We start from the raw sequence: 27,761 nt of genomic DNA on the forward strand, positions 1-27,761 counted from the left end.
TCTGCACATGGGGAAACCCCAAAATCCACTGTAGAAGTTTAGTGTGGGGAAAAGAATGAGAACTCACAATAATTTCTTCTGTGAGCTCCAGCAGATTTTCTTAGTGTACCGGCTGTGATCAGTTGACCTGCTGGTCTTTGTGGACATACGCAACAGGATGTTACATGTTACACATACATAAAGCATGTACAAGGATAGATAACACTAAATACTTAAAATGTCCCAGGGAAGAGGAGTATTCTTCAGTCCAAATGTTTTCCTCCTCCTGAGATCAGCAACAATATTTTTAAACACATGCAGTGTAACTGGTAGTTATCTTTTGATCAAATAGCTACTTTACCCCTTGTTTTCCAGATGTGAACGTTAATAATGCACACGACTACCTAGAATGGATGTCTTTTACAGTCTTGCATTATTTCCTTAAAGAGACGTGCAACACAAATTTGTCAACATTACAACCCACAGCCGATTCTCTGTCTTATTTCCGTTGTTCTCTGTCTGATTACAGATCCAGCTGATGTTGGAGCATTTCATCCTCCCAATGAATCACTGGACATTTTTGTGCTCACATAATAGGTTCATTGTACCACAGCTCTCACAGGAAGTCTGACTGAAGTCTGACTGAGTTTAGCCATGTCTCCGTAATTCTTTGATATATTGTATCATTTATGTGTCCTGACAGTCTGAGAAAGTCTTAGTCTTTTGTGTTTATATTATATTAACCCCATTTTTATTTTCATTAATGGTATTATAAATTTGTTGGTGGCTGACCGTACCCAGTTTCAATTTAAACGTTTCTATTCTTTGACAGATCTGCGGCCTAATTCGCTGTCCAGAAAATCGTCTCCTTAAAAAAACAAAAAAACAAACAAAAAGAAGTTATCGCTATTTTGCAATAACTCCTCCGGGCCTTTAGGGGGAGTAGAGGCAGTATGAGCTGTGCGCAGCCGGATGTTGACAGGCTCTCTGCTGTGTTTGAGCTGTAACTGTTACCGCTATCACGTTTCTCGTAGTCTCCACATCTAGAACTTTCCTGTCACTCCAGAAACAGTGCACATCCACAGAAGCAGATGGCAACCGAACGGTAAGTTCATCGAAATCTATCAATGAACTGTTCTTATAGCAGCAGACATTTCTTTTCTTTCGGTTATTTAACGCTAACTTGCTTTTTTGTTGCTTTTAGCAGCTTCCCCGATAGCTTCATTGACGAAGATCCACAGAAAGCTCTGCAGGTAAAACACTAGTCTCAGTTAGCCACAAACAAGTTTGCGCGATGCACGGTGGCTCTTGCAGGATGTCCATTTAACGTTAAATTCAGTGGACTTACTCTAGAAAGGAAATTGAGCAATACCCGTGGTGTTTGTGTTTCTGATATTACCAACAAGCTAGCGAAGTTAGCCAACGTGTTTGCTAGCCCTATTTAGTTATGAATAAAAGTAATCCCAGAATCGCTTCGTTATCATATCAAACGGTCACCTGTTTCTTTAATACCATTAAGAATTAAATATGTCTCATGCGTGAGGAGGTATTACTACATAACGTTAGCTCGAAATAGTCTGCTTGCTGGATACTAGCCCTGTCATCCTGACATGAAGTTGTGTCAACTGTGAACAGACTAAACCAGTGAAGTTTATTTCTGCTGTTTTAAAAGCCTCTGGTGAATCTGCGGTTATTTATGTGACTAACCGGGGCAGTATTATGAAAATCATTACAGTTTGCAGGAATAACACAGATTCGAATAGATTTACGGAGAACTGCTTGTTCTGTACAGATATCCGACTGCGAAAGTGAAAGTTGCAGATGCATAACAGCGCTACTTTCGATTTAAGCATTTTTCTAGAAGTTTTTTTCTTGCCACAATTCTTGAAGCTGAAAACACGATTTTAAGCCCTTTATACAATAATAGCAACCTCGTTATTATTTTCAGGAGCTTAACGAGGCCTTACAAGGAGACTCAGACAACGCTGAGTGGTTTTGTCAGCGTGCCTATGCCCACATACTGCTCAAGAACTACAGCTGTAAGTCTGCACAGCACATGTGGAAACAGACCACACTAATAGCATTTTTGATGTATTATGAAGTGCATGAACATTATGTGAGCATTACAAATACCTGTTGTTTAGCTTTTGAGGTTTTACATTGCATGTGACTTAGCCTGGACATATGCACTGCATAAAGAAACATAGTAATTTTTTTATTTTTGTTTTGTGTCCACAGGTGCTGCTGATGACGCCAAGAAAGCACAACAGCTAAAACCCAGCCTCTCCCTTGCTTTCATGCGCACAGGGTATGGACTGTGAAATGCACGCCTTTACATAGCAGTTTTCTAGCCTGACTGACCACCCATAGGGTCAAATTTTCTAAAAGGGGCAAAATGGCAAGTGAGGACAATCCCCAAATAGTGCTCGCAGGTGTGGTTAGTTTTAAAAGCAATGTACAAATATACTTTACACTACAAGAAAAGCTTAAAAAACACTGTGGGCCTTCCTCACATCCATGGCCTATTCAGAATAACCAACCTAACCCACAGGGGTCCACCCTGGCATGCAGATGTTTAGCTCAGTTTAGACTGCACTTCATTCACCGTTTGATATGTTCATCTCACCACTTTAAAAAAAAAAAAAAAAAAAAAGGTAAATTAACAAAAATAATAATTAAAACATATAGTTTAATTGATTAAAAAATTATCCCTTCTGACACAAACGCACAGCCAGCTTTATTGACAAGATGGGATGAAACATGCTGTGTATGGCTCATGTTTCTGATGTTATCTGACGGTTGTCACAAAATGTCTTTCAGCTCAGTGATTTCAATTCTGAAGGCCTTTTGTTCAGTGCTCCCCCCACACCCCAAATCTGACCTCTAACATAAAGGAAAATTTTGAAAACCTGTCCTCGTCCATCAAACAAACTTCAGTTAAAGCTTTGTTTTGACACACAAGTCACCAAGGTCGTACTGTCGTGCTTTTTCACATTCTTCATGTCAAGCGGGCCTTGGAGGAGTCATCTTGGCCTTCGTCTCATCATGTTTGAACTATTGTAATCCACTCTACTCGGGTCTCAGACAAAATTCAGTCACCCGCCTTCATCTCATTCAAAACAAATTCACAGAGACAAGACAAAGTGATTTAAAGTTGAGCTGATTTGAAGCTTTTATTAAAGTTGTATTTGTTGTTACTTTAAAACCATGCATGGGCTCATCCTACCCGCACTGTCGATTTAGTTGGTTGGTATTAATTGAGCGACTGGCTGCGTTTGTCGGGTCAGACAATTCTAACGGTTCCCACAATACCCTCATTACATAGGTGTTTGAGTGTTTTCATAGAAAATCTATTTTTACTGCCCCTTTATTATTTCTTTTTGTTGTGTTTATTAACCTGTTATTCACACAGCATGTTCAGATTTTATGCCTTGTTTTAATTTGTTGCCTCTTTGTTTCTATATATTTATCATGTTTTGTAAAGCAATTTGTAACTATGTTTTATATTTTTTTTCTTTATTGTTCTTATTACGTGGTCACAATATAAGTTTGGTGTGGTTGCATTATGTAAAACTTAACGTTTTACGCCTTGCAATGTAAGAATTGTCGGAAACTTTTAAAGTTATACTAGTAAAAAGTCTGATTTCTGCGCTTCCTCAGAAGTTAATCCACAAAAACTACCAAAACATTTTGCTTTAACACGGTAAATCATACAGATGTTGTTTGTCAGATAAAGCTGCGTTTATTTTTCCAAGATTGTCTGATCTAAGTTCATGCGGCATGTTTTTCTCGCCCAACTGCAGAATAGCCGAATATCACCTGAACAACTATGAGTCAGCGCATGCAGCCTTCACTCAGGGACACCAACTGGACGGTGAGTGCAGCTCATTTTGGCCTCAAGTGCAGGTTCCTTAATTCCACTGTGTACCAACTACTGTTCGCAGCAGTGTCCTGTCCACTTTGCTCTCCTCATTGTTTTCATGGCTAAATTTTGGGCCTTATCTTTAGGGCTTTTTTTTTTTTTTATGACTTACACAGTGACGACCACCTTAGCCAAAGGCATTATGTTTTTGGACATCTTACATCCATGCGTCACATTCTGGAGAACAAACCTCTTTTTTTTTTCTCTCGTATTTGGCACAGATGATCACTTGGTCTTATGGATGAACTGCATAGGTTTTGGTCATCTGAGGTCAAGGTTACTGTAATCTTACCATAACAGCAGCATTATTTTGCGGTTTGTGACAGACAGTTATGAAACTGTGACAGTTTCATACAGATAAAATAACAAAGTGATGACCATTTGAATACAGAATGTCAAGTCTGAGTAGGCTTGGATGTAGACTGTAATTCGATGATGTGGTCAAACTCCCCGCTCTCCATTCAGTTTTTACATTAGAAAAGCCTGCGTGTTCTTCACATGTGTGTAGTTGGTGCTTGGGTAGTTCAACATATTTGCAGATGCATTGCTCCAAATCTTTGCATGTCGTTACCACATGGAGAGCAGTGGAATAGTTGGAAACCATTAGCATTAACAGGCATTACAGTGGTATCACCTGTGCTTGCCCAACGCAGTAAATCAAATGAAAACCCACCATGAGAACTGTATTAGTGCTACGTATTAGTGCTGTGAATGGCGTCTGACGGTTGTCCTTAACACACAGTACTGGGCTTTTTTTTTCCCTTCTTTTTTTCTTTTTTCAGTCTCAGGGGCTTCTAGACCAATACACCATCTTAAAGAGGTGTACATACAGGAGGTGACTACACAGACCACAGACAGTCAGTGTCAGTGACATCCAGTAACTTAAAGCCATGGCTGGTGAAATAACTGCTGGCAACATGAGGTGGCTTGTCCTGTGTTAAACTATTCTCAACTTTAAGGCAACAGATCGAATAACAAAGGATCCCGTTGATGGACATATGACAGATTAGTAATAAATTTAGGGGTTACCTTGATGACCAGTACCTGGAATGACTGCTAGTGACCAAACGTCAGCTACAAGGCATACTTCACAGGCCAAACATTTCCTGTTTGGATCCTCCTTTAGAAGTCTTAAAGCAAGTGTACTTCACTGTCTCAGGTTTGTCTTTTTTAAATCTAAATCTAACATGTCCTCAGAGTTGTGGTGTATTTTTTTTTCCAAATTCCAGTATTGCAATAATCCCACTAACACTGTTCCAAAAGAGTGCTTGAACATTTTGGGAATTGGATCGGCTGCACATTATAAGTATTTTCCCAGTACTTGGTGACAAATGTATAACAGGACTATATGTTTAGCTGTCTCTCATTTTATGAATGAACTCGGTGCCTTCAGTTGGACTTCATATGAAAAAAAAAAAAATTTAATTATGCTAAACTCAGTCGCCAGTCGGCCACTATTGATTTAGCTGGTCACCCCACGCAAGTAAAGTCTTTACATGGGAAGGAATGTTCCAGAATAATTAAACTTCTCCAGCATACAGTCAGTTAAGTATAGCTGGCCTGCATAGTGTGAATAAAGTGATACTAAAGCATTAATGTTAGTTAGGCTTCAGTGTTTGATAAGCACATTGTACACAAATATTTCCTTGCAGTACAAGCTGTCATTGTGCTTCTCACAGGTGAAATTATGGAGCATTGACTGATTAGGGCTTTAGTGGCAGTTTGGCAAGTTGCCCGAGTGTCTTCAAGGAGCAGTTAGTGAATTTGTTTTTAGAAGTAAATCAGTGGGAGATGAAGAAAGACTTAAAATAATGCACAGTTAAAAACAAACAAAAAACAAACAAACATTGCTGTGATGCAAGAACTTTATTTTCCAACTACCTTCTTCAGGCATGTACAGTGTTTTTGGACATCTGCTTACCAGGTCAGATTATGAGTGATTTCCTGATTTAGATGAAATGCCTTGAAACGAATACCTTCAACCTTGACTGGCCTTTACTTCAAGGGGACATGAAATGCTACACACATAAAGGCTAATTTAACTCACGGAGCCCTGCTCTCAAAAACTGACATAGATGTAACTCTGTCTGTGAAGCTGGATTTAAGAAATAAGTGCTTAAAGTTAAAGTTTTGAGAACACGTGTAGCGCCATCCTCAGTCAGTACGAAACGTTATGTCACGTGGTTGGTTTGGTGCGGCTAATAGACTTAGTTTATGTTAACTAACAGGTGACGGAATTGATGGCTCAGAGGAAAATAAGGACACTAACAATAAAAATCATTTTAAGGGATTACATACAGCACATACAGCACCAAGGGCGGATAGCACAAAAGTGATCGGGAAAGTCCACCTGTTAGCTGTAATGTTCAGTTTTGTAAAGCACTTTATGAATGAGGACTGTGATATAAATTAGCCTTTCTATGTGTTGTGTTTCATGTCCTCTTTAAAGCACTTGAGACTTGAGTAACCAGCTACTGATGCAGTTATGTGTTTTCGTAATGACTTTTTGTGTTGCAGTGTTTACTTAGTGTTAAACATGTAAGAGTGTTTATTCTTTTTTTGCAGATTCTGACAAAACCTTTGAGGTCTGGATCAAGCGGTGTGAGGAGATGATGGAAAGTAAGTAGCTCTCTCTGTACTGTGCAAAAGTCTTAATCCAGCCATTGTTTGCAATGGCTCATCAGGCTTTCTGAAAGTCTTTCAAAGTTTCTCTTTGGACATTGGCTACTTTTTCACTCATTTTCAGTCCACTCCTTGTACCTAACAATTTTCAGAAGAATCAGGTTTTATTCTTTCAAGCTAACACTTGACCAGTGAATCTTTTACACATGCAAAATGCATCTAAATCAAGGCATGAAGCAGTGACATATCTACACATAACAGACAACTTGGCAAAGAGCAATTTTAACCCCACAGCCAAAAAAGGCTGATGGGGTTTGTCGTCACCCCGGTGGGCGGGTGGCATGAGCACCCAAGATTGTGAACACAATAACTCGAGAACGAGGCAATATAGGATTTTCAAATTGATATTATAGGTGCATCGTCTAAGAGGCTGAGGGATAGCACTGGTCACTGCAAGTATTTTTAATTATCTGTAGTAGGGCTGCCATGAGTAGTCACGATTACGTTGACTATCAAAATCGTCGACGACTGATTTAATAGTCGACGCGTCGTTTGAAGCTTTGTAAGATCACAAAAGACGCAGGAATAAGTAGTAGGATTTAAGAGTGTAATAATGGACTGAAACAGAAGATGGCAGCACTGCATGCACAAGGATGCCAGCTGCCGTTAAACCCTGAAGAAGAAGCTGTGTCCCAGAATTCATAGCGCGGCCCAGCTCAGTTTCCAACAATGGCGGCAGCTAGTTAGTTTTAATATTACTCTTATTATTCTTTCTGGGTCACAAAATAAACGTTTAACATATTTTCAGGCGAGAATGTAGCTGTGTAAACCTCAAATATCTGCTCAGTTTATCAAGACACCACATATTTTCAAAAGCGCTCCGACGTTTTCAGAGACGTCTGTTACCCACTAGCTCGATAGCTAGCCGGGGGCAAGGCTCGCTAGAGCCCGTGAGAACACCGGACTCCCGGAAAATCGTTTTCAAACCCACCGCCGTCTTTCGCTACTCAGGTTAAACATATATAAGTCACTTAGATAACTTAAAAATGTTATTGTTGGCTTTTTTTTTTAGTATTTTATTTGTTCCTGAGTAAATCGGTTTGGCTGAGATTAAAGTTATAGTTTTTACACAGCTGAATAAAAGTCAAACAGACAGCTGATTATCAGAAGTGTGAGTGAGATGCTCGAGAATATACTCCGGTGTCCCGTTATATTTTAGATTGCAAGGAGTTTATTAAACTCTCCCTTACTTATTAAACTTCACCGAAACTTTATTTTTAGTTAGCACATACCTTAAACACTTAAAGCTGTAGGCTAATGATAGTTCTATAAGAGCAGATGCATGCTGGTGCAATAAGCTGTATGTTTTACGTCCAATGGATGCATGATCTGATTAGTCGACTAATCTCAAAAATAATCGGTGACTAGTCGACTATCAAAATAATCATTTGTGGCAGCCCTAGTCTGTACGCACTTTGCCATTAGGACTCTGTAACAAAAACACATTTTATTTCCATTTCTTTAGTTGAATCTTCAGAAAATGCCAATGATAACACAGTCTGGCATTTTCACACTAACAAGGTGAATCCTGAAGAGCTGTTGTCAGAAAACTTGTCATCGTGTGCACAGTGTGTTTTGTGTGTTTGATTAAAAACAGATAAGATAAAAAGTAGAAATAGGAAGAAACAGGAAAAGACCTGACACAGGACCTGAAAGATGTGGAAATCAAATCAAATTTCTCAAATTTTTTTGAATCAAATGATTCAAATCATTGTGGAAATCATCTGGAAATCTGCTTAATATTCATATAATTATGAACACAGAAAATTACTATTTGATGTCGAGCCCCCATGCAGTAACATCTGGAAAGCATTTGATTGACAACAGCTTCATTGTATAGCAGGACACACTGTCAATGCAGTAAAAGCATGGCTGGATAGAAAAACACACAGTGGAACACTGTCAGTCATGGATTGGCCTCCCCAGAGCCCAAACCTCAACATTACTGACTTACAGAAATGACAAAAAACGAGTTCAGGCTGTGCTGAAGAATAAAGCTGCCTTTTTCAGTGAAGGTTTCCATGTTTCAGTGAACGACTGGACCTATTTGTAGCAAAATATAAAGAAATTATAGGGGGCTCAAGACTTTTGCACAACACTGTAGTTTTATGGAACTTTGACCAGTAATAATGCATCTGAAGTTGTGGGGGTGGGGGGGGGGGAGGAATCTGTGTTGTAACACCCTAAATGTAAGTAAACAAAATTGCCTGGGGTACTTTTAGTTCAAACAAGCTTCAGACTTGCAAACTTTAACTTGTGCAGTATATCCTATTTACTGCCTGCCATCAAACGCGCAGCTAAATGGCACAGTCAGGGAGCAGATCAGCCCATCTGATCAAACAAATGAGCACGCACACGTCCACGGATCTACAGTATGCGCTCACAGTGGTGGAGGCTGAGCTGCTTAGTCCAATAAAAGATGCATGCCATGTCTGCGTGGTGTGTTTCTGTTTGCTGCTGATGCCTGGGCCCTCTGGATCATCTCAAGTAAACAAGAGCATGAGTTTTGACAAACACGCTTCACACCCGCGTGCATACGTACTCCCAGGAGTGCGTGATTCATCAGAGTTAACGTTACTGATGTTTGAAAGCCCCCGATGAGACCCAGCCTCTTTGATTAGCCGGCTTGCAGACAGCATACACACACACACTCTTACTGCTCACACCGGGAACAGCCTCTTTTTTTTTTCTTCTTTTTTTTTCCTGGTGACTGTGTTTACTGCGAGCAAACACACACACACACAGCACCTGGTTATTCCATCACATGTGGAACCCCGCATGCATCAGAACACACAGTCGCACACAAGCAGCCCCCCCTTCCTTGTCACTTCAAGCTCGACCTCATTAAGACAACATTAACACGCCTCCTATCATCTCATCTATCTATGTAATGAAGTCTGTGAATAATGTATGACAGCATGCTGGTAAACGGTGTTTGGGCTCGCTCTGGCTCACAGGGCTTTTAATGGGCGTGGCTAGACCAGTAAACAAACTGGTGGAGAGGCTCAGAGAGTGTATGTGTGTGTCTGTTTATGTTGTGTTGTGCCTATTGTCCGTTATTCACCTATAGATACATTTAAAATTGGCGCTGGAACCTCTGCTCTTATCCAGTAATCTAATAGTCATGTTTTAACAGAGATCAGTGAAGCCAGTTATGGGTGTATTAAATGTTTCGAGCTGAAAGCCCACCTTTTTTCCTTTTTTCCCTCTACAGATAAAACACAAAACAACAACGTCAACACGGTGAGTTTCTCTTTGAGGCCACCTGGGGGCATTGTTGCTCTCAGCATCAGCACGGCTTTGTCCACGCTTTGGCTTCAAACAAGGAAGCCATACTAAGCTTCTTTTGTTGTTGTTGTTATGGCTTTTTTTCACCCCCCCTCCTCGTTCCTGTGCTTTTCTGTCTCATCCATTTGCTTTCCCACCACGTCCTCCTCTCTAATTGTCATCTCGTCTCGTGGGCTGAATGACCCAGCAGACACCAGCGGCTCCACCTGTGAAGTAAGTGCACAAATGTAAATACGCCCTATCTGGTATTGCTGTTTATTTATTATACAGAGTTAATATTCAACCGAGCCTCAGTGCTTCAAAGCAGCCCCTTTCTTTATAAAAATGTAAATCCCATGTACACAGAAAATATATGTTAATGAAGATGGCTGCTTTTTAAAATTATTATTATTATGCATGAAATCTCCATTTTTGTCGCGATAAGTGGATTAAGGGGTCAAATTCAAATAAGTCTTCCTGTGCCGTTAATTCTTGTGTTTTAATCGTTTGTCTTTCAGGCACGACTGGTACCAAACAGAATCGCAAGTCATTGTCACAGTGATGGTGAAAAATGTACCCAAGGATGGCGTGCATGTCAGCTTCATGGAAAAGGAGGTATAAACACACACTTGAATGCTGTGTTGAGTCTCTGTTTGCTCTGTGTGTGGAGCAGAGATGGGTTAGCTCTTGGGTGTTTCCTCAGGGGGGCCCATTAGATGGGTCTCTCTCTCTCTCACACACACACACACACACACACACACACACACACACACACACACACACACACACACACACACACACACACACACACACACACACTCCCCATGGACCCAACTATGCCTCCAGTGGTGCCTTGTTAACATTGCCCCCAAAGTACAGATCTAAGAACAATTTACCCTCCCCAGCTTCTCCAACCTCCTAATTGTCTATAGATGGAAGGCATAACTGATCTAGGATCAGCTGCAGAACCCTCTAGGGACAACCTCCCTTTCTTACTCTTTCTTACTCTTTTACTTTCTGCCTTTTGCCTTCTTTCCCTCTCTCCGAGGGGTAACTGTGGGGCACCCCAGGGAACAGCTTTGTCTTTCCTAATAGAATAACAAACTGAATTTACCCCATTTCAAAAGAAATTGTTCACTCGCTTCGAATCACACAGTCACTTGTTAAGCTCCTTCCGTGGTGCAAACTACAGATAAGTTCATATATTTTTTACTAGGTCAGTATACAAAAGAAATTAAAGATGAAAGGCGGCGGTTCCATTTATTTTCCCTGGTGACTGCGTTTGCAGAAGCTGTATACCTACAGACAGCGCAGGAATTCAACTTGAAATGAATATTAAGGCTTTGATAGTTTTGTGGAATTGCCCAAAAGCAACTTAAGCTAACTTTCGAAGCTTTTATCCTCAGTGAACTATTTTTTTTTCTTTTTTCCTCATTCATTATGGGTCCAAAATCAGAAAAGTCCACTTTTAGTGAAGCGTTAGGTTGCAGATTACAGTTGAATACACTGCTGGGGCAGTGTGCTGTTGATTCGAAAGGAATGAAGTACAAGACTGCATGAGTGTCACATTTGCCAAGTGATGAGCATGTTAGAAGTGTGAGGGTTTGGGCCGTAGCTGAAGCCCTGTCCCTCTAAAACAACAAGCCGTCCACCTACCCTGCCCGAGTGAGTGACAGGCCGTTAGGAGCTGTCTGATGCCCCCTCGTCACTGTGTGGCTGAGGGGGACAGGTTGAGGATACTACTGGCCGTCACACCAGCCACATCAGATGATCATTCTCATGGACACTCTGACACCTTCGACCCCCCCCCCCCTTATCTCTTTTTTCTAAGGATCGCTGTGCCATAAAATCTGTATACTGATGCAACAATTCCAACTTGCAGATGGTTCCATATTTATTTATTATTTATACTTCGTGGACATGGTCCTACCTTTAAAACCATGTCATATGTGTATATTTCACAAATTGTATACTACCAAAGCTAATGCCAGTATATAAAGGGAAATAACTTATATCTTTTGTGTGTGATGCCTTCAGATGTCTGCCACAATACAGCTGCCATCAGGGGATAACTACAACCTCAACCTCCACCTTCTACACCCTGTTGTCCCCCAACAGAGCAGCTTCAAGATCCTCACCACTAAGGTATCACTTTAACTTTAGCTAGCGGAGTTAATGTGCTGTAAAAAAATCTTTAACTGTTTCCCCCTTGGACACCTACTTAGTTTGGAAAATACAAACAGATTTACCCCCTGAGTGGTTTGTGTCACATTTCAAGCCTGACTTCAGAACATACATTGATTGCGTGTGATCAGAATTTGGTGAGGGTGATCTCTAACTAGGGCTACCCTTGGGAAAACCCAATGGTCAACAAACCATGTCTTTGTTGAAATTTAATGAGGTGGCAAAACCCGTCATTAAGGGTTCGAGAACAGTCGTCAAGGGTCAAATATCATCTTTGTGGGGGAAACACTTAAAATTCCCACCATTGTTTTTAACAGTAGCAGCTGTGCATAGTTACATTGAGAATGATTTTAGTGTTTTGACAGGTTTAAAAGACTTTTTAAATGTTCTCTTTTTTTAATCAAGACCGATTCATGAAGCAGAACCAGACCACACGTATCAGACCTGCAGTTGTGTTAAGGGTCCATTGTTCTGTAAAATGTACTTTGAAAATATTGAGACGTGTGTATTCTGCTTGCTTTTTGTCCAGTCTGGGGTCACAGTGACCCCGGCTGACCAACACTCAAACAGCTGAGATGATAAATGGCCTCATACGGGGTGATGATGTGCTTGCCAGAATACAGTTTATCATTGCCAGGTCATTTCTGGAATCTTTTTGAATTTTTAAAAAGGTGTATTCAAGCCACGGAGAATCCAGGAAATACTTTGAGATGCTTTCTGTACACAGCAGACTCGACTTTGGCAGAAAATAAGTCTGTGTGCCACTTTACAAATTTTTTTTAGTAGCAAAAACACAAACAAACGAGGAAGAAACAACATTTTTAGGTCATAGAAACACTTCCACTGAGTTTTTGAAAGTCAACGAAAAGTCATTGAATTTTACTCTGAATCATTGGGAGCACTGTGTTTATCCCTGCCACGCCAATAGTTCCTCTCAACAATAAAGCAGCAGACTATCAAACATGTCGGGGGACGCGTTTTATGCCGCTGTAAAGGGAATAGGACGTAGTAATGCTGCACGCTGTAGAAATGTTGTTATTGCTCTGAAGTGCAGATGCATCGGATGGCGTGTTGGTTTCTGTGGATTCAGACTTTTCTTTATTAAAAAGAAAAGATAATGAAGCGGGTGTCAGATGGCAGTAAAAAGGCAATGTGGAAAAGCGTGCTAATGCGAGTTTAAGCAGCTTAGTGAAATTGTGACCGATCATTACTTTGGTTACCACTCTGAGATCAACATCTTAATCTCTCCAGTGATTTAAAGCAGTATAAAGTAGACTGTCGCTACCTATAATTCCTTAATGCTGGTAAAGCTCACTGCAGCTGGAGCAGAAATGAGAAAATCCACTCTGGCTGTATACAGTGCGGCTCCTGCGGTTCATCTGTGCAGCTAACAGGAGATTCACACATATGCACAAATCCTCACTCCTACACACACACGGCTGTACGCGCGGAGTTCCTCAACCCTTTTTAAGGTGATTATGGACCTAATGAGTAGGAAGGGCACTTTTTTACTATAGACTAATTAGTGTATATTATAGAAGATGTGGGTTAATGAGTGTGCTGGCTGAGTGTGTGCTGATTCAGGGTTTAGACCCCTGTCAGGCTTTAGCCTGCAGATCAAAAGACAGCCTTCTGTGTGACTTGTTTTGATTGGTTGGCTGTGTTTTCTTTTTTTCTTCATCATTAACGAGGGGATTTTTTTTTTATTTTTATTTTTTTTTTAGGGCATTGATCATTCCGGTCTTGTCAATACAGAACTCCATCAAGCTTTGCTCTTTCTCTTGACTCTTGTTTAAGAAGCATCTGTAGATGCTGCCTTTTTCAAGTTATTTGGTTTAAAGAAATCAGCTCCTCAGAATGTAATTTATACTAAAGAAATTATAGAACTATACAAGTTTCTGGCCTGAATCTTGAACCTCAACAGTTTGAGTGTTTTTTTTACCCAGCCCGTTAGAGTTGAGTTTCTCATTTTTTGATCAGTTTTCCTGACTTTTAGATTTAACGTGTGAGTCTTACATATTTGAAAAGTGGGTAAATACTTGATATTGAAATGACTCTCATCGTTTACTTACCAAAGTTAGACTCGACATGGAGAAAAAGTTTATCGCTTATAGTTGATAAAATTATAATCTTCCGAAGTATTCCATCTGCAGGTAGCTGACCTTTATGGGAAATGAAAAAGAGATGAACAAAATGTACCGAAGCCACCTACAGAAGCAGAGAGCGGTGGAATGAAAATGGTATTTATGCAGATGAATAGAATACTAAAGATGAGTCTACTCATCGGCGTTATATAAATGTCTTATCAGCAGACAGAACAGCACTGATGAAGCGTGTTGTGATTTATTTATTTTTTCTTCCCCCAAATACAATTATCATTAAGTTTGCATTCAGGCTTGATGAACACACTCCACAACAACCCCGCCTCTTGTTTGTTTGATGCAAATTACTGGGCTTTGCTCAGGTCTTGGTCTTGCCTCTGTGCTATGTTTAGCTACGTCAGCTAACTTTGAGGATTTTGAACGCAAACATGTCTGTTGGAAATTGCATGACCTGAACAAAGTGAACGCTAAGAGACGTGTAAACCTGCGTTAAGATGTCATTTAACAGCCTTTTCTTAAATGGAGTTTGCGCACTTAAAAAGCCTGCTTTTTAAGACCTTCTCTAATGAAAATCAAGTCTGTGACCTTGGTGATGCGTCTATACTTTTAGTGAGTCATTTATGGGTGTGTTGGCCTCACTTTCCTGCTCTCACATACACTCGTGCAGTGAAGCCCACAACAGAAAGGTAAAATGAAATATTAATCAAGTTGATGAAAACACATCGACGATAAACAAGATGAAAAATAAATAAGAAGAAAATAACACACATTTTTTTGTCCTGTTCAAAGAGAAAAGGAAAAACAAAGAAACTGTTTGCATTGCAGGCGCGAAATACATCCACACTGTCAAACCCTGTGCTGTTAGCTTCCTCGATGCTGTGTTAGCTCGGCTGTTTAAAAACCGGCGCACTGAACACATCAGCTTGTTCTTAGAATATCTGATATTGCTTTTTGGTCCAGCGTCAGACAGATAGCCGATCCAAGTATAGGATTGGAACGTTTGTGATATACACCCAAGAAGGTAAAAGTCTGACTTTACCTGGTAAAAAGGTGTCACCCATTGAGATGAACCTACCTCACTCCCATGATGTATAATCCTGTTCTCTGTGAACAGGACTAAGCTGCAAAGCAATTCTGGTATAAGTGACACAACTACAGTTATAAATTTTCCATTTTAGAGGCCCAGCAAATGAAAAACAAAAAATAAAACCCAGCAAACAAACTCAAACAAAATCACTGGAAAAGGAGCAACTCAGAATTAGATCGGTAATGTTCGGAAAGTGTGAAATGTTCAAGAGACGCTCTGACCCAGGCGTCTGACCAGCATCAGTTTGTCTCAAACTCTGTCAAATCTTCACCCTCACCCATTTTTCCTGCTTCGAACACATCAACTCTGGCTATTAAATGTTCACTTGCTCCCTAATATAGCCCATCACTAACAGCTGCCACGATGAAGAGATAATCTGTGTTATTCACTTGAGCTGTCAGTGGTCATAATGTTATGCCTGATCAGCATATACCCAGAGTGCTGTGAGCATCCAGGTATCTTGTGGAGGAGGCTTGGAGACGTTCTCCAGCATATACAGAGGCGGCGTCTTCTAATGTGTTCAAGTGAATCTTTTAAACAGATCAACTTGATGCACACAGCTCGTTTCTTCAGCCCCCAGTTGATTGATCGAATTAAGCCTGTTTTTGTCTGTTAGATCAATACTTATATATAAATATATATATCTCACTAGCAAAAACGAATCAAAAAAAGGTTTGTCTCACAAGATATAGTATTATATAAACAAAACAAAAATCTTTAAGCAAGCTGAGCCAGAGCGCATCTGAAAGCAATGAGGGGAGTTATTTAAGTTTACTTTGCAGCAAGGCCACAGGGGGACTGAAAGGGCAGTAGACGACGGTGGGTGCTGGAATTACATACTGTATGGTGTCAAAGAAGCAAAAAGCATAGAAATGGAGCACCACATAACCTGTATGTCTCTCTATATATATGTGATGTCTGTATTGTGAGCATCCACTGGCTCCACTGTGTCGAATAGAAGCTGACCTGCACAGAAACTGCCCCCTTTCAAAAAAAAGCCACATTTCCTCTTACTCGCTTTCTCACTTTTCCATGGCAACAGCAGACACTGCATACCAGAGGTGCACGTGGGTTGCAGCTTAAACAAGGGCTCAGTCTTAGAGACACCGCAGCTGAAGATGGTCTTAGACTCCCTCTCCACCCACTGTTACTGTCTTTTTATTTTATTTTCAGGCCTTTTTTCCCTTTATCCTCATTTACCTCCTTTTTCTTTTGCTAATTTCTTTATGGCTCTCTCACAGACAAACACACCTTCTGTCGTTCTCTCCGTGTGTGTGTGTGCGTGTGCGTGCGTGCGTGCGTGCGTGTGTGTGTGTGTGTGGATAGAAACACAAACACCGCCCTTCAGGATAACAAGAGAGGGTGTTCTCAAACCTTCCTGCTGTCCCACAAAGACCCAACTGTTCCCTGGTCCAGCAGGCTCCTTGGGCACACACGGCCCCCTTCCCCATGCACACATCACTCCAACAGTATAAGCCCTCATTGGCGATTCAAAAGTTTAAAATGGCATACGAACTCCTAACTCTTTATAAACTGGATGTGTGCGAGCCCATGCGCATGACAGCGTGAGAAAACCCTGAAATACTGAGCAGCTTTCTCGATGCATGTCTCATTTAAATATTTTGGAGCCGTTTCGTCTTTTGAAGCCAGGAAGCCACTGGGGGGATAAAAACATTCAAATGAACAACGGCATCAGCAAATCAAGTTTCTCCAGATTGGCATGCATCCCTAATGAGCGTTTAAAAAAAGAAGAAAAACGAACTGCATTTCCCTCAGAGCTGTTGACTCACAACCAATGTTGGTCGGTCTGACTGTCTGTAACAGGCTGCCCTGCACTCTGTGCTCCACAGTGTTTACGCTTCATCTCCCCGCTGTCTTTAAAGACAACTTAGCAGGGGGAAGCTAAGCTGGGTGTGCACGCGTACACACACACACACACACACACACACACACACACTCTCACTCACTCTGGTACAATGACAGAGGCTGAACAGTAATCTTTCCACACACTTGTGCCATTTAAAGGAACTATTTGAAGTGTGCACGTGTGCGCGCGTGTCATCTCTAGCACATTATCGTCAGTGCGACCTCGTCCTGTCCTCCATCACGGCAAACATTCCAACCGCAGGGGTCACCGCGACAACGGGGAGCCAATTACACACCAGTGTGTTTGATCAGAACAGACGGCTAACGCGCACACGTGGGCGTGCACGCAAACACGCCGAGCGGTATCGGAATGAGCGCTCGCTCCTTCGTTCAGCTCGAAACTCATCTCTTTTGGGCGAACGGCTAAAGTGGCGTCTCCCCTCTTTAATTTGCACGCCTGTCAACGTCGAAGAACGTTTATGTGTATTTCATTTGTGTCCTTTTTAGCCGAGCTTGTTTCAAAATCCGCAGGCATCTGGGGAAAAAGAGGGAGAAGATGCCGGCCCCCTAGCAGGAAGGGGGGGGGGGAGCGACGATGGCTACAAACACATGTGACAAGCAACATGGGACCTCAGTGCCCCTCTGTAAATAGCATGTGTGCGTCTGTGTAGTACAGGATTGTATAGTCCAGCCTCTGGGGTCCTGTGGGTGGTGGCCCCTGATTGTGGCTCTGCTGTCACATCCCTTTACAAGCCTGTCATACACACAGAAACGCACACAGAGAAACACACACACTGCGCCTGGCCTGCCATGTCCCTTAAAAGCTAGGAAACGCAGATGTGGCAGCAGATTAATGTTGTATGTCCTAGGAGCACACACGGAAACACACACTGTCAATTCGATGCACATCGCTACAAAAATATTATGTCTGGTAATTCCAAGTTAATACATTTAATTCTCTCAGCCTTTGATCCTTTGCTTTCACTGTCTTAGAAACTTAGAACTTTATAGGTTTCTAATTTAATGACAGATAGAATTTGATTACTGTATTTTTGACGCTCCTTCATTGGATTGCACAAAAAACATCACATGATTAAAAAAAAAAGAAAAAAGAAAAAAAAAGATGAAGACGTCTTTAAATAGACTACAAGTTGTTTTGAGTCACTAGTGCTGCTACAAAAGCGGTGTCAGGCTGAACACCAGTTATTGGTGATTTGAACTAACGGTCTGATGTGCTCACGAGTCTTCAAAGCATCACGAGACCACTAACAGAGCTCAAAAGGCATCTACGCCCCAGACTGCAGGTGGATCTGTCAAAAACAAGTGTTTAATATGCCGTGGGGAGCTTTTGCAAAACCTAACTGATCGGCAAGCTTCAGTAAATAACCGTAGAAACATCTCCGGGATCATTTAAAAATTCTTTACGTTGCATTTTGGCCATATGTTTGTGTTTTTGAGGAAATTATGTATGACTGGTAGATCTTAAATTACTGCATTTCCAGTGAACTGGAGCTGATGTCTCAGTGTGCATGTGTGTGTGCAGCCTTTTGCAGACGAAAAGCTGTAGCACTCAGCATGCTTTAGTTTTGCAGTGTGGAGGGCAAGTTCGCGGTTCTCCATCCGAGAATGATCTAGAATGCAAACACAAGCTAATTTGATGAGTACATCATCCAGCTTTTACAGTGCGTGAAGTTTCCGCTCGGTGTTGGAAGTGAAGCTCGCTAAATTGAAGTTTTTAAACAAAAATGCACACTGGATAACTGTAGCTATGCTTTCTAAAAGCAAACCTTTTTGGATGCTCAGAAAATTGATGGCAGTCCCTTTATTTGTTAAAGCTGAAAGTCTGTGATTGGTGTACAGAAGTAAAAATGCCAAAACTGCGTGTTGGCTCAAACATGTGTGGAGCTACGTTGAAAGTCCTTTTCTGTGGAGGTCTTGCTTATTTAAGCAATGCAATGACAAAATACATTTTACATGTATTATTAAGGCAGCAGACAATTCAAAATATGACACAGTTTCTCGTTTTTGATCTTTTAAGATGTTTTCTGTGTGCGGTTTTTAATTAAACTTGGGCTTTTAAATAATTACCAAATGCCTTCATTCTGTCTTTATTTTCTATTTCACACAGCGTCACAGCGGCTGTGATTTTTGAGAGAATCAGATATCTCCCAGCACAGCTCTTCATGTTCCTACTGATAAGTTGATTAAGAGTTACATGCCAACCCGAGGATTAAGCTGCTCCACAGATGGTTGCGTAACATGCGCGAGATGAGGGGCGAGACACAATGAGCAATTTGCATATGCCGAAAACAATGCACGTTTTCAGGCTGCCTCACTTCACTTGGAAGATGTTCAAACTGTTGCAATTCTTTGCAGTGACAAAAAGTGAAGAAAGTAACAAAACAGAATCGGCGCTTGAATCGTGCGTCAATATTAAATTGACATTTTTTTCCAAAAGAAATTGTGGGATGCGAACCTCTTTTTAATTCTTAGAAACTTTCTGACAGGCACTTCTTTTGAAGCATACCAGCTTTTGTGTGTGTGCGAGTACCTGGGGGTGAGTAGACGGTGTACTAGAAATTAAGAATTCTCCCTTTTCGCACAATCCGGCTGGTCTGCTTAAAACGGCAATGAATTATTCCAGCAGTAACCTGTATTCTCAGGGGACACCTTGTGTTTGGGGTTTGTTTGTTTTTTTTAAGCTGTTCAGCCCTTTGCAGCTGAGCCCAAAAGTTAATTTCGGACACTGCACAGATGCCTCGCCGTGTGCACGAGGCCCTTTGTGGAGCAGAAAGCGCTGACACACACCAAAGCGATCTATCAGTGTAAAGCCACTCGCACTAGCTCATCACCTCGGCGGAGAAGCTAGCAGCGGTCGTACTGTCTCATTTCCCTCAATCTGCTCCCCTCGCTCACACCTCAGTCCGTGTCAGTCAGCCTCCCTGCCTCCCCGTCCCTAACCTCCTCTCTTGGCACCCTCATAAATGAATAATCACATCGCCTAGCAGAGCAGAAATGTTCCTTAATTGCGCCGACATCACCAGCTCTGTCTTTCACATGCACACATATCAAACACACGCGCCATTAATGGGTGAAAGTGGACTCTGTGTGTGTGTGGAAGGTTTGTGGGAGGCGGGGGGACGCATGGAGCTGCTGCTCGCGTGTCTTGCTGCTATGTGCCCTGTCAGTGTGGCTCAGTGTTAAAAGCATGTGTCCATGTCCTCTCTCCCCTCATTGTTTTCTTCCTCTACCATGTTCTCCCGGTGTAATGATTCGGATCAGATGCTGCTGTGTGGAATTAGGATCTCCCGCCCTCCTCCCCCCCACGCTCCGTCTCTCACACTGGCCCCTCTGGCTGACAGGCATCTCGTTAGTGCAGTATGTCTGTCAGTGAGGTTTGAGATTGAGCTGTGCCCCCGCATATCCCTGATGTGTCTCTCTCTCCCGCTCACACACACACACAAAGTTGACGGCGGCGCTGAACAAGCCGGTCTCTCCGGCCTCAATAATGATCTGATGTCCCGAACTTTTAAGCTGCCACTTTAGTGGAAGAGTTATTTTCGTGCTACGCACCAAAGACAACGTTTTTTTTTTCCTTTCTTTTTGCTTCTTTTTAAGAATCGTTAACTCCCTTTTTCTCCTCTCGTGTCTTCCTCCTCTTCTCCTCCGTCAGGTGGAGATCAAGATGAAGAAGACGGAAGCCGTCAGATGGGAGAAGCTGGAGGGAGAAGGACACGAGTCCAGCGTCAAACACTTCAATCCAAGTCAGTCCGCAGCTTCGACATTTGCCCTCTTCCACCCCACCTCCCACCACCAGACTGTTCTCCTGTGTCTCTCCTTTTCTCCCTTCTTATTTCTCCCTCTCTCTGCAAAGATCAATATAAGCTCCTGTGTTTGTCTGTTTTGCACTAAAATGAGAGTGGGCAGTCGAGCCCTGCTTAGTCTTTCATTAGTCTGACGGCGAAAGTGGGCAGTGAGAGGGAAAGGTATGACAGCGGAATATGACTCAGTATTTTAACCCACACATTCCTATTACTGACAGGATTAATTACTTATGTAAGTGTGTGTTTGAAGGGGGAGTAAAAGTTAAGTGGGGAGCCAAACTATGTTGTTTTTTTTCCCTCCAGCTCATTCTCTTGGACATCTTGTTTATTAGCGCTTGCTTTTAAATTGGACTGCGGTTTCATTTAAACATCATATTTGACATTTTATTTTTATGGCACTGCATCTCAGTTTGTCCACACTTGGCCTGAATCTGTCTGCTGTGCATTTTGCTGCTGTATTTATGTAAATCTGCGTCTGGATTACATTTCCTGCTCTCCCCCCCATCCCGCCATCTCTTGTTGGGATTATGGTGGGTGTATTGCATCCAGAAAAATATAGAAATCCAATCACAATGGGATTCTTCGCCATCTAAGTCGGACGATTCGGTGGCAAGGAGAGTGAAATTGGTTACGAGCTGACAGTTGAGTCTGTGCGCTGTGATTGGATGATAAAAGTCAGCGTATTTAATTAAAAATGTTAATGAACATTTGAAGTGTTTTCACAAAAGCAGTGAGCTCTTTTTATTTTGGGCTCTGATGGAATTTAAAGATTTCTTTCTTCATCAGACCAGTACCCCACATCGTCCCACTACACCTGCAAGTGGGACAAGTTGGTGGTGGAGATAAACGAGGAGGAGAAAAATGAGCAGGTGGAGGGAGACGCGGCACTCAACAAGCTCTTCCAGCAGATCTACTCGGACGGTTCAGACGAGGTCAAACGAGCCATGAACAAATCCTTTGTGAGTATTATGTTTAACTTGCGTTACGCGTGTTTCACACTGAAAACAGTCGTACACGTGCGTGGTCGCAAAAACGATCTCTTCTCAGTTCTAAAAGGAAAGGTTTAATTTTCCTTCCTCACCGCCTCCATCGTAGAATCGGTGTATTGGTGTCTGCCTAGATGGCCACCTTTTATTTGAAGTGGACTCTGAGACGCATAACAGAGGTCAATAAGTTCAATCTTTGTAGCCTGAGCAGCCCACGTCTGGCCCTTCCTGTTTCATTTTTAAATCAGTTACACTTTTAACCTAAATCGATCCAATCTGTTAGCTGCTGCCACAGGACATCATATTTACAGGCTTTTGCAGTCTAATGTGTTACGTTTGCACACATTAATACAGGTATAAACCTGTTTTAATGTGTGCTGTTATTTGTATAATTTAATGATAATTTATTATTTTGAATCAGAATTAAAGTCATGAAGAGAACAGAAAAACATTTCTTTTTTTTTTTGCACTTTTCTTTCTTTTAATTAAAAAAAAATCTTATTTTAAACACTTTCCACTGACCGACAACAACACAGAGCTCTGGTCTCTGGAAGCAGTTGAAGGAAATTAAGAGTTTATGCTAGCTGACAGCTCTGGGACGGCTTAACTAACCCAGACTAGATGTAAAGTTGGCCAATTAGCAAATAACATATCAGGTCTTTTGAAGAAAAAAAAATCGGTTGAATATTTCAGTGTTGTTGCTGTAGATCCTCAACCGATCATTTGCATTACTGGGGTATTGTTTCTGTTTTTAAAGAATGCCAGTGATCTACCTCATTGGTTCCTCCAGTCCGTGTATAGACTCGCTCAGCTCTGTTAGGTTTTGGAAAGACAATGGCCCAAAATTGTAATTGGCAGGTCAGATGTTTGGCCCCCCAAAAAAGCAAAATCATTAATTGGAACTAACCAAGACAATTATAAATTTGACTTTTGGCCCTTCAAATAAACTTTTGTTGTTGACTGTTAGTTTTCTAGCATGCCTAATTGACAGCAACCCACAGACTTACACAAACATCTAATTGGGGGAGCTCGCAACAATTATCAGAATAAGTTCCAGATTTAAAAAAAAAATGCTCTCATTTTCTTTAGTTAAAGCTTTAGCGGTGCTATGAAAATGCAAAGCTCCATCAGTAATTATTTACACAATTCTCATTATATTGAGTGAACACACACACACACACACACACACACACTGGGTTGATTGATGCAGCAGGAACAGATTGTCTCGTTAATGAGCGTGTATTAAAGTGTAATGAAGGAAGTGTGTATGATTGCAGCCAAATGTTGATGGATGAAGGCACGGATGGGCATTCATTAACGATATGATCTCATGATGCTGGAGAAAAAAGTATTTACTGTCATTTCCAGCATACAGCCTGAAGCCAGCCGTGCTTCGGTGTGATCAGTTGTCATTTCTGCATTTAGCTTAAACATCTTAAACACGAGTTCTTGTTACAAAACATCAGGACAATGAAAAGTTAAACGGTTACCAGTCACCTTGTACTTCAGCTGTGCTGCGGTGGACTTACCTGAGGCTCACTAGCAGAGAGAAAGTGTTGCATAACTGCTACTGAAAACCTGTGACTTCTCCTCTTTGTGCAGATGGAGTCAGCTGGTACGGTCCTGACCACCAACTGGGGAGATGTAGCCAACAAGAAAGTGGAAGTGAAACCGCCCGATGATGCAGAGTATAAGAAGTTCTGAGCGTCCCCTATTTCGCCATGACTCCCCCTCCCCCACCTCAGTTCATCATCTTTCTTGACATCTGTCCACCTGAGCTACAGCGGGATTCGTCGTCGCCGCCCTGCAGCCTGCATGGCTGGCCACTGCTTCGCCTCTTCTTCGTGTTTGTCACTAAGTGCAGGGAGCCAAGCATTCCCACCATCACCCAAGCAAACTACATATGGCCTCTTCTCTGCAATATATGTTCGGTTAATTAAGATGATCTGTTGAAAGGAATGATCAACATTACCTGATTTCTTTTAAAGGCCAATGAACTCAAAAGGGAACTGAGATCGGGCTTAAAATTGACGCGCTTCACTTCAACTTCCCCCCGCCCCTCCTAATCACTCACAGCCTTTATATTTGGGAGCCTTCTGTGACTTTGCAATATTAGTACTTGTATAAAAAAGTTGCTAAAACATTTGTGAACACTACCTTTAAACCAACTGATTGTGTTTCACAGATCATGCTTTTTTTGTTTTCCTCCTCTTTTTTGCACTCTGTAAAAACAGCAGTCCTCTGCAAAACAACTTATCTGGAAAGTGTGCGACATGTCTGGCTCGCCACCGGTCTCTCTCTCTCTGTGGGATTCAAGCTTCGGTGTAAATAAAAGATTTGGCTCACAAACTTTGCCCCGTGTTTTATGGTTTCTTGTCTCCCGGAAACCGTTTTCGAGCAGCTCGGAAAAGTCTCGCTCAAACACAAAAACGGCAATACATTACAACAGGGATCCGTGCTCTGTGATTATGTGCTGGGAGCGATGAAATGTGGTATTACTGATATGAGCTCAGGCAGTTGAGATACGGTTGACAGCTTGAGGATATGGTTTATGTATTGCGGGTTTCGATTGGTATCGAGTGGAGGAGCTCGGAGCTGCAGGTGAGGATGCGGCCCTGAGGTGGAGCGGTGATTTACAGAGGGGAGATGTGAGGGGAGCGGGCGCCTCCCCTGTCCTCCTATCGCATATATGCGGCAGCCGAAACTGTGAGGGGGCGTCCTGCCGAGGCAAGAGAGCATTAATATGGATCAGCCTCCTAACCACATCATCAAGCCTCTCACACTGAGTTAAGTGTTAAATTCATCACACATCGTTTCATCTCTCGTGACGATCAAACGCCCATTTGTGACTCTGGATGGAACTCTTAGCTTTGTAACGCTTTTTTACACACTCACACTAACACACTCCTTCGCTATCCCTGACACACACACAAATACACCGCCCCCATCCTTACCCCCTACCCCCGCCCGAGGCAGCTCCGTGACATCAAAAGGAGCTAAGCGCTTTGCATCGTGGGTAAGATCTGGGAGCGTGACGGCTACAGAGTCTTTAGTCTCATTAAAGAGTTCTAGAGCTGCAACTCTCACATTAAAGAACTCTGGAAACTTCTTTCTGCTCATCCCTTTGGAGCAGCTGCCAGACGTGACACTTCTCAAAACTGTTTTTGAGCGGAAAAGAGAAGAGAGGGTGATCCCGAGTAAACTCGCCGATGTGAACGCCGTGTATTTACAAACGGGCTACAAAGTCATTTGGTCAATTAGAGAAGGAAAAGAGAAGGACGCCTTTAATGTTTACTTAAAAAAAAAAAAAGTTTATTCAGTGATATTGCACTTCGAGATCACTTCTTCAATGCTTTACATGGAGATGAAAGTTTCTGAGACGATACGTGCAGTACATTGTTTTAATGAGAGCTTCTCATGAAGGCGAAAGAGAGATAAAGGGTTGGAAAACATGCGTTTAAGATGCAAGTTAAGACTGCTATTATTGGCTGAAGGCACATTTATTTACAGAAAGCAAAAAATGAATGAAAAAGGCTGCTTATCAGCGCTAAAAATACAAGCTCACCTTGCTTTTCCTAAATGCGGGTAGTTTTACATGCTTCCTTTTTATGTGGTGTAGAGCTGCACATCATAAGCTGTGTGATCTTGATGGAAATCAAGTGTGTGTGTGTGTGAGGTCATGACTGCCCTAGATTCTTTACCATGCATTGATAATGTGTGGTCACAGCAACCTGCTGAGGATGAGAAGCCACCATCTTCCTTTTCTAAACTTTATCCTTCTCCTATCTCTCCTCCCCCATCCCTCCTGCACTCTACCATCTCTCACGTGGGGGGGGGAGGCTCACACCAGACCCAGGATGCGTGCCACCCACCAGTTGCAGGGCATGATAACTCGGCAGGCCACCCTGCAGCCCCTGTAGTGGTAGGGCCATGGGTGGAAGCCTTGGAGAGGCTCGCAGATCCTCTGACAGTGGGTGTAGCCGCGGCGGCACTCTCTGCAGCACACGCCCTCGTGGTCCAGCCTGGGGTCGATGTTCATGTCCTGCTCGCCCTCGAGGCCTCTCTGAGAGGAGGGAGAAGAGAGGAGAGCGGTCAGAGTGAGGCGTTCTTCGGCAAAAGCTTGTTTTAAACCAATTAAAAATGGATTTCCGACAGGCTGTGATGGGGGAGGAGGGGATGTTGTCAGATGTGGGTTTTTGTTGTCAAATATTTTCTTTTTTCAGAAACGGCGCTTGCTGTTTACCCCGTTCTGTGGTTGTCAGGAGTGGGTTTGGTGGGGTTTGGGTGGAGGATTAGAGAAAAAAGAAAGTGGGGCCTGTAATGAAGGGGTGAGGATGCATGTGTGTATGCATGGGACTCTGTGTGTGCTTAGCAGGGGCAAAGGGGCTGCTGAAGAGGAGGAGGTGGTGGGATGTTGTGGAATTATTCATACAGCCTCAATGCTGAAAGGAATGCTTTGAACAGCCACACACAGAAAACCGCACGCACAGACTACACGCCCACGCATACACTCAGATTTGCAGTGACAATCCGGGCCCCTCCACCGTGACCCCGGCATCTGCTGCCGCTCGCGCAGCTGTGAGAATCCCTCGCTGGGAAAAGCCGTCTCAGGTAGGCCTCAGATCTGATCGGACAGCTGCGACGCCGCGGCCCAACGTAAACACAAGAGAAGAAGAAAAAGAGGAACCGTGTGAGTCACGTTTGTGTGTGTGACTCACCTGATAGGGGTTCTCAGGGTTGAACTCCGCTTCCACGTCCTCCTCCACCTCCTGACCTGCGGCTCCGGCTGCCTGGCGGCGCTGACGGGGGGCAGCCCTCCTCTTCCTCTGGCCGCCTGCACACATCACACTCTCAGTATCTGACAGCAGACCAAATCTAGGAGCAGAATGGCACTAATGTGGCACACAGCCATTTCTCAGGCAGCATTTTGAAGTCCGCAGCTGAAGCAGAAGGAAAATTGTGTTTTGAGAACTTTTGACCTCTCAGCACCCTAAGAATTCTACACTCAGCAGCTCAGAAACTTCAAAAGGATTTCTGCCTTTCTTTCTTTATAGCCTGTTTTTCTCTCTCTCTCTCTCTGTAGCTTAAACAGCTGCGATGTTAAATGAGAATGCTTGAGACTGTTTGACCCATATTCTCTTTGTTTTTTGTAAAAACAAGAAAAAATGACTGTTTTCTTGTCTTTTTAAAAAAAAAAAATCCATACTACTGAAAAATCTGTTTGCTTACTACTCGAGAAGGTGGGACGGAGCCAGAAGATTGGCAGGTCGCCGCACAAGTCCTTGATCTTGTTGCTGAGGAAACCAGAGTCCGAGAGGGGTGTTTCAGCTGCTACCCAGATCAAATCATCGTCGAACTTGGCCGGGATCACTTCATCCTCCTTTTGTGGGTGGGAAAAGCAGATGAGACTGATATGCAAGTAAAAATCTTTCAAAACACACACACACGGCTGCCAAAGGTGTAACATCACACTTCTTGTATCTTGTTATGCTTTAAACAGTCCACACTCTCTGCATCCTGCCCAAGTCTAATCTGAATTAATGCTGCGCTGTTAGTGCTTTTATGTGAACATAAAACAGAGTAGTAAAAAGGGAGCCCTTGAGGCTTTAGTGTACACATTTCCCTTTTGCGCTGCCGTCTCGCTGTACACACAGTGTCAGAACTCATCAGCTTCTGAAGAGAAGAGACTGGATGTCCTAAATTTGCAGGTTTCTGCAGATCAACTAATGAGGTTTGCAGAGGAGACACTGAATAAACATACATACTCTGTATCCACAGCCTGCCAGGTGAGGCACGGGTGAGGGTGGGGTGGAGGCGGCTCTGTGGGGATGAATTTGCCCAGAGGCGTTTGTTCCTGAGGGC

At 42.5% G+C, this 27,761-nt stretch overlaps 2 protein-coding genes across 5 annotated transcripts in view; one reads left to right on the top strand and one right to left on the bottom strand.

Annotated features, from left to right (window-relative positions):
* The first annotated feature begins 981 nt into the window (after positions 1-981).
* Positions 982-24,239, top strand: sugt1 (SGT1 homolog, MIS12 kinetochore complex assembly cochaperone). Of its 3 annotated transcripts, none has more exons than XM_085378240.1 (13): positions 982-1,084; positions 1,184-1,232; positions 1,928-2,018; positions 2,218-2,287; positions 3,783-3,853; positions 6,467-6,520; positions 9,798-9,826; positions 10,059-10,084; positions 10,369-10,465; positions 11,888-11,995; positions 20,763-20,853; positions 21,700-21,872; positions 23,502-24,239. In XM_085378240.1, exons 1-13 carry the CDS (start codon positions 1,071-1,073, stop codon positions 23,601-23,603), a joined length of 975 nt encoding a protein of 324 aa, XP_085234366.1. In that variant the 5' UTR covers positions 982-1,070; the 3' UTR covers positions 23,604-24,239. The 3 variants fall into 3 exon arrangements, with proteins under 3 accessions (XP_085234366.1, XP_085234367.1, XP_085234368.1); XM_085378241.1 differs by having other exon boundaries at positions 10,062-10,084; XM_085378242.1 differs by having other exon boundaries at positions 1,187-1,232.
* Positions 24,240-25,740: 1,501 nt separating this feature from the next.
* LOC146613858 (leukocyte cell-derived chemotaxin 1-like) overlaps positions 25,741-27,761 on the bottom strand; it is a 7,808-nt gene continuing 5,787 nt past the window's right edge. Inside the window, exons 5-8 of one of the 2 annotated variants that reach the window (XM_085378448.1) lie at positions 27,129-27,279; positions 26,618-26,733; positions 26,388-26,390; positions 25,741-25,962 (exon numbers count right to left, since the gene is read on the bottom strand). In XM_085378448.1, the coding sequence (XP_085234574.1) occupies positions 25,741-25,962; positions 26,388-26,390; positions 26,618-26,733; positions 27,129-27,279 (492 nt within the window). The remainder of the gene's footprint in view (positions 25,963-26,387; positions 26,391-26,617; positions 26,734-27,128; positions 27,280-27,761) is intronic. The other variant, XM_085378447.1, reaches the window with a different exon arrangement.

This window comes from Diplotaxodon limnothrissa, linkage group LG18, assembly GCF_057381915.1.
Source record: "Diplotaxodon limnothrissa isolate DT_005_m linkage group LG18, D_limnothrissa_male_GT1.1, whole genome shotgun sequence".
Lineage (NCBI taxonomy): Eukaryota > Metazoa > Chordata > Actinopteri > Cichliformes > Cichlidae > Diplotaxodon > Diplotaxodon limnothrissa.

What these genes read in the sequence shown, in the direction of transcription:
- sugt1 (XM_085378240.1), top strand. An exon ending in TCAGGGACACCAACTGGACG is followed by an intron (nt 3,854 to 6,466) that starts GTGAGTGCAGCT and finishes CTTTTTTTGCAG; the next exon opens with ATTCTGACAAAACCTTTGAG. An exon ending in GAGCCATGAACAAATCCTTT is followed by an intron (nt 21,873 to 23,501) that starts GTGAGTATTATG and finishes CTCTTTGTGCAG; the next exon opens with ATGGAGTCAGCTGGTACGGT.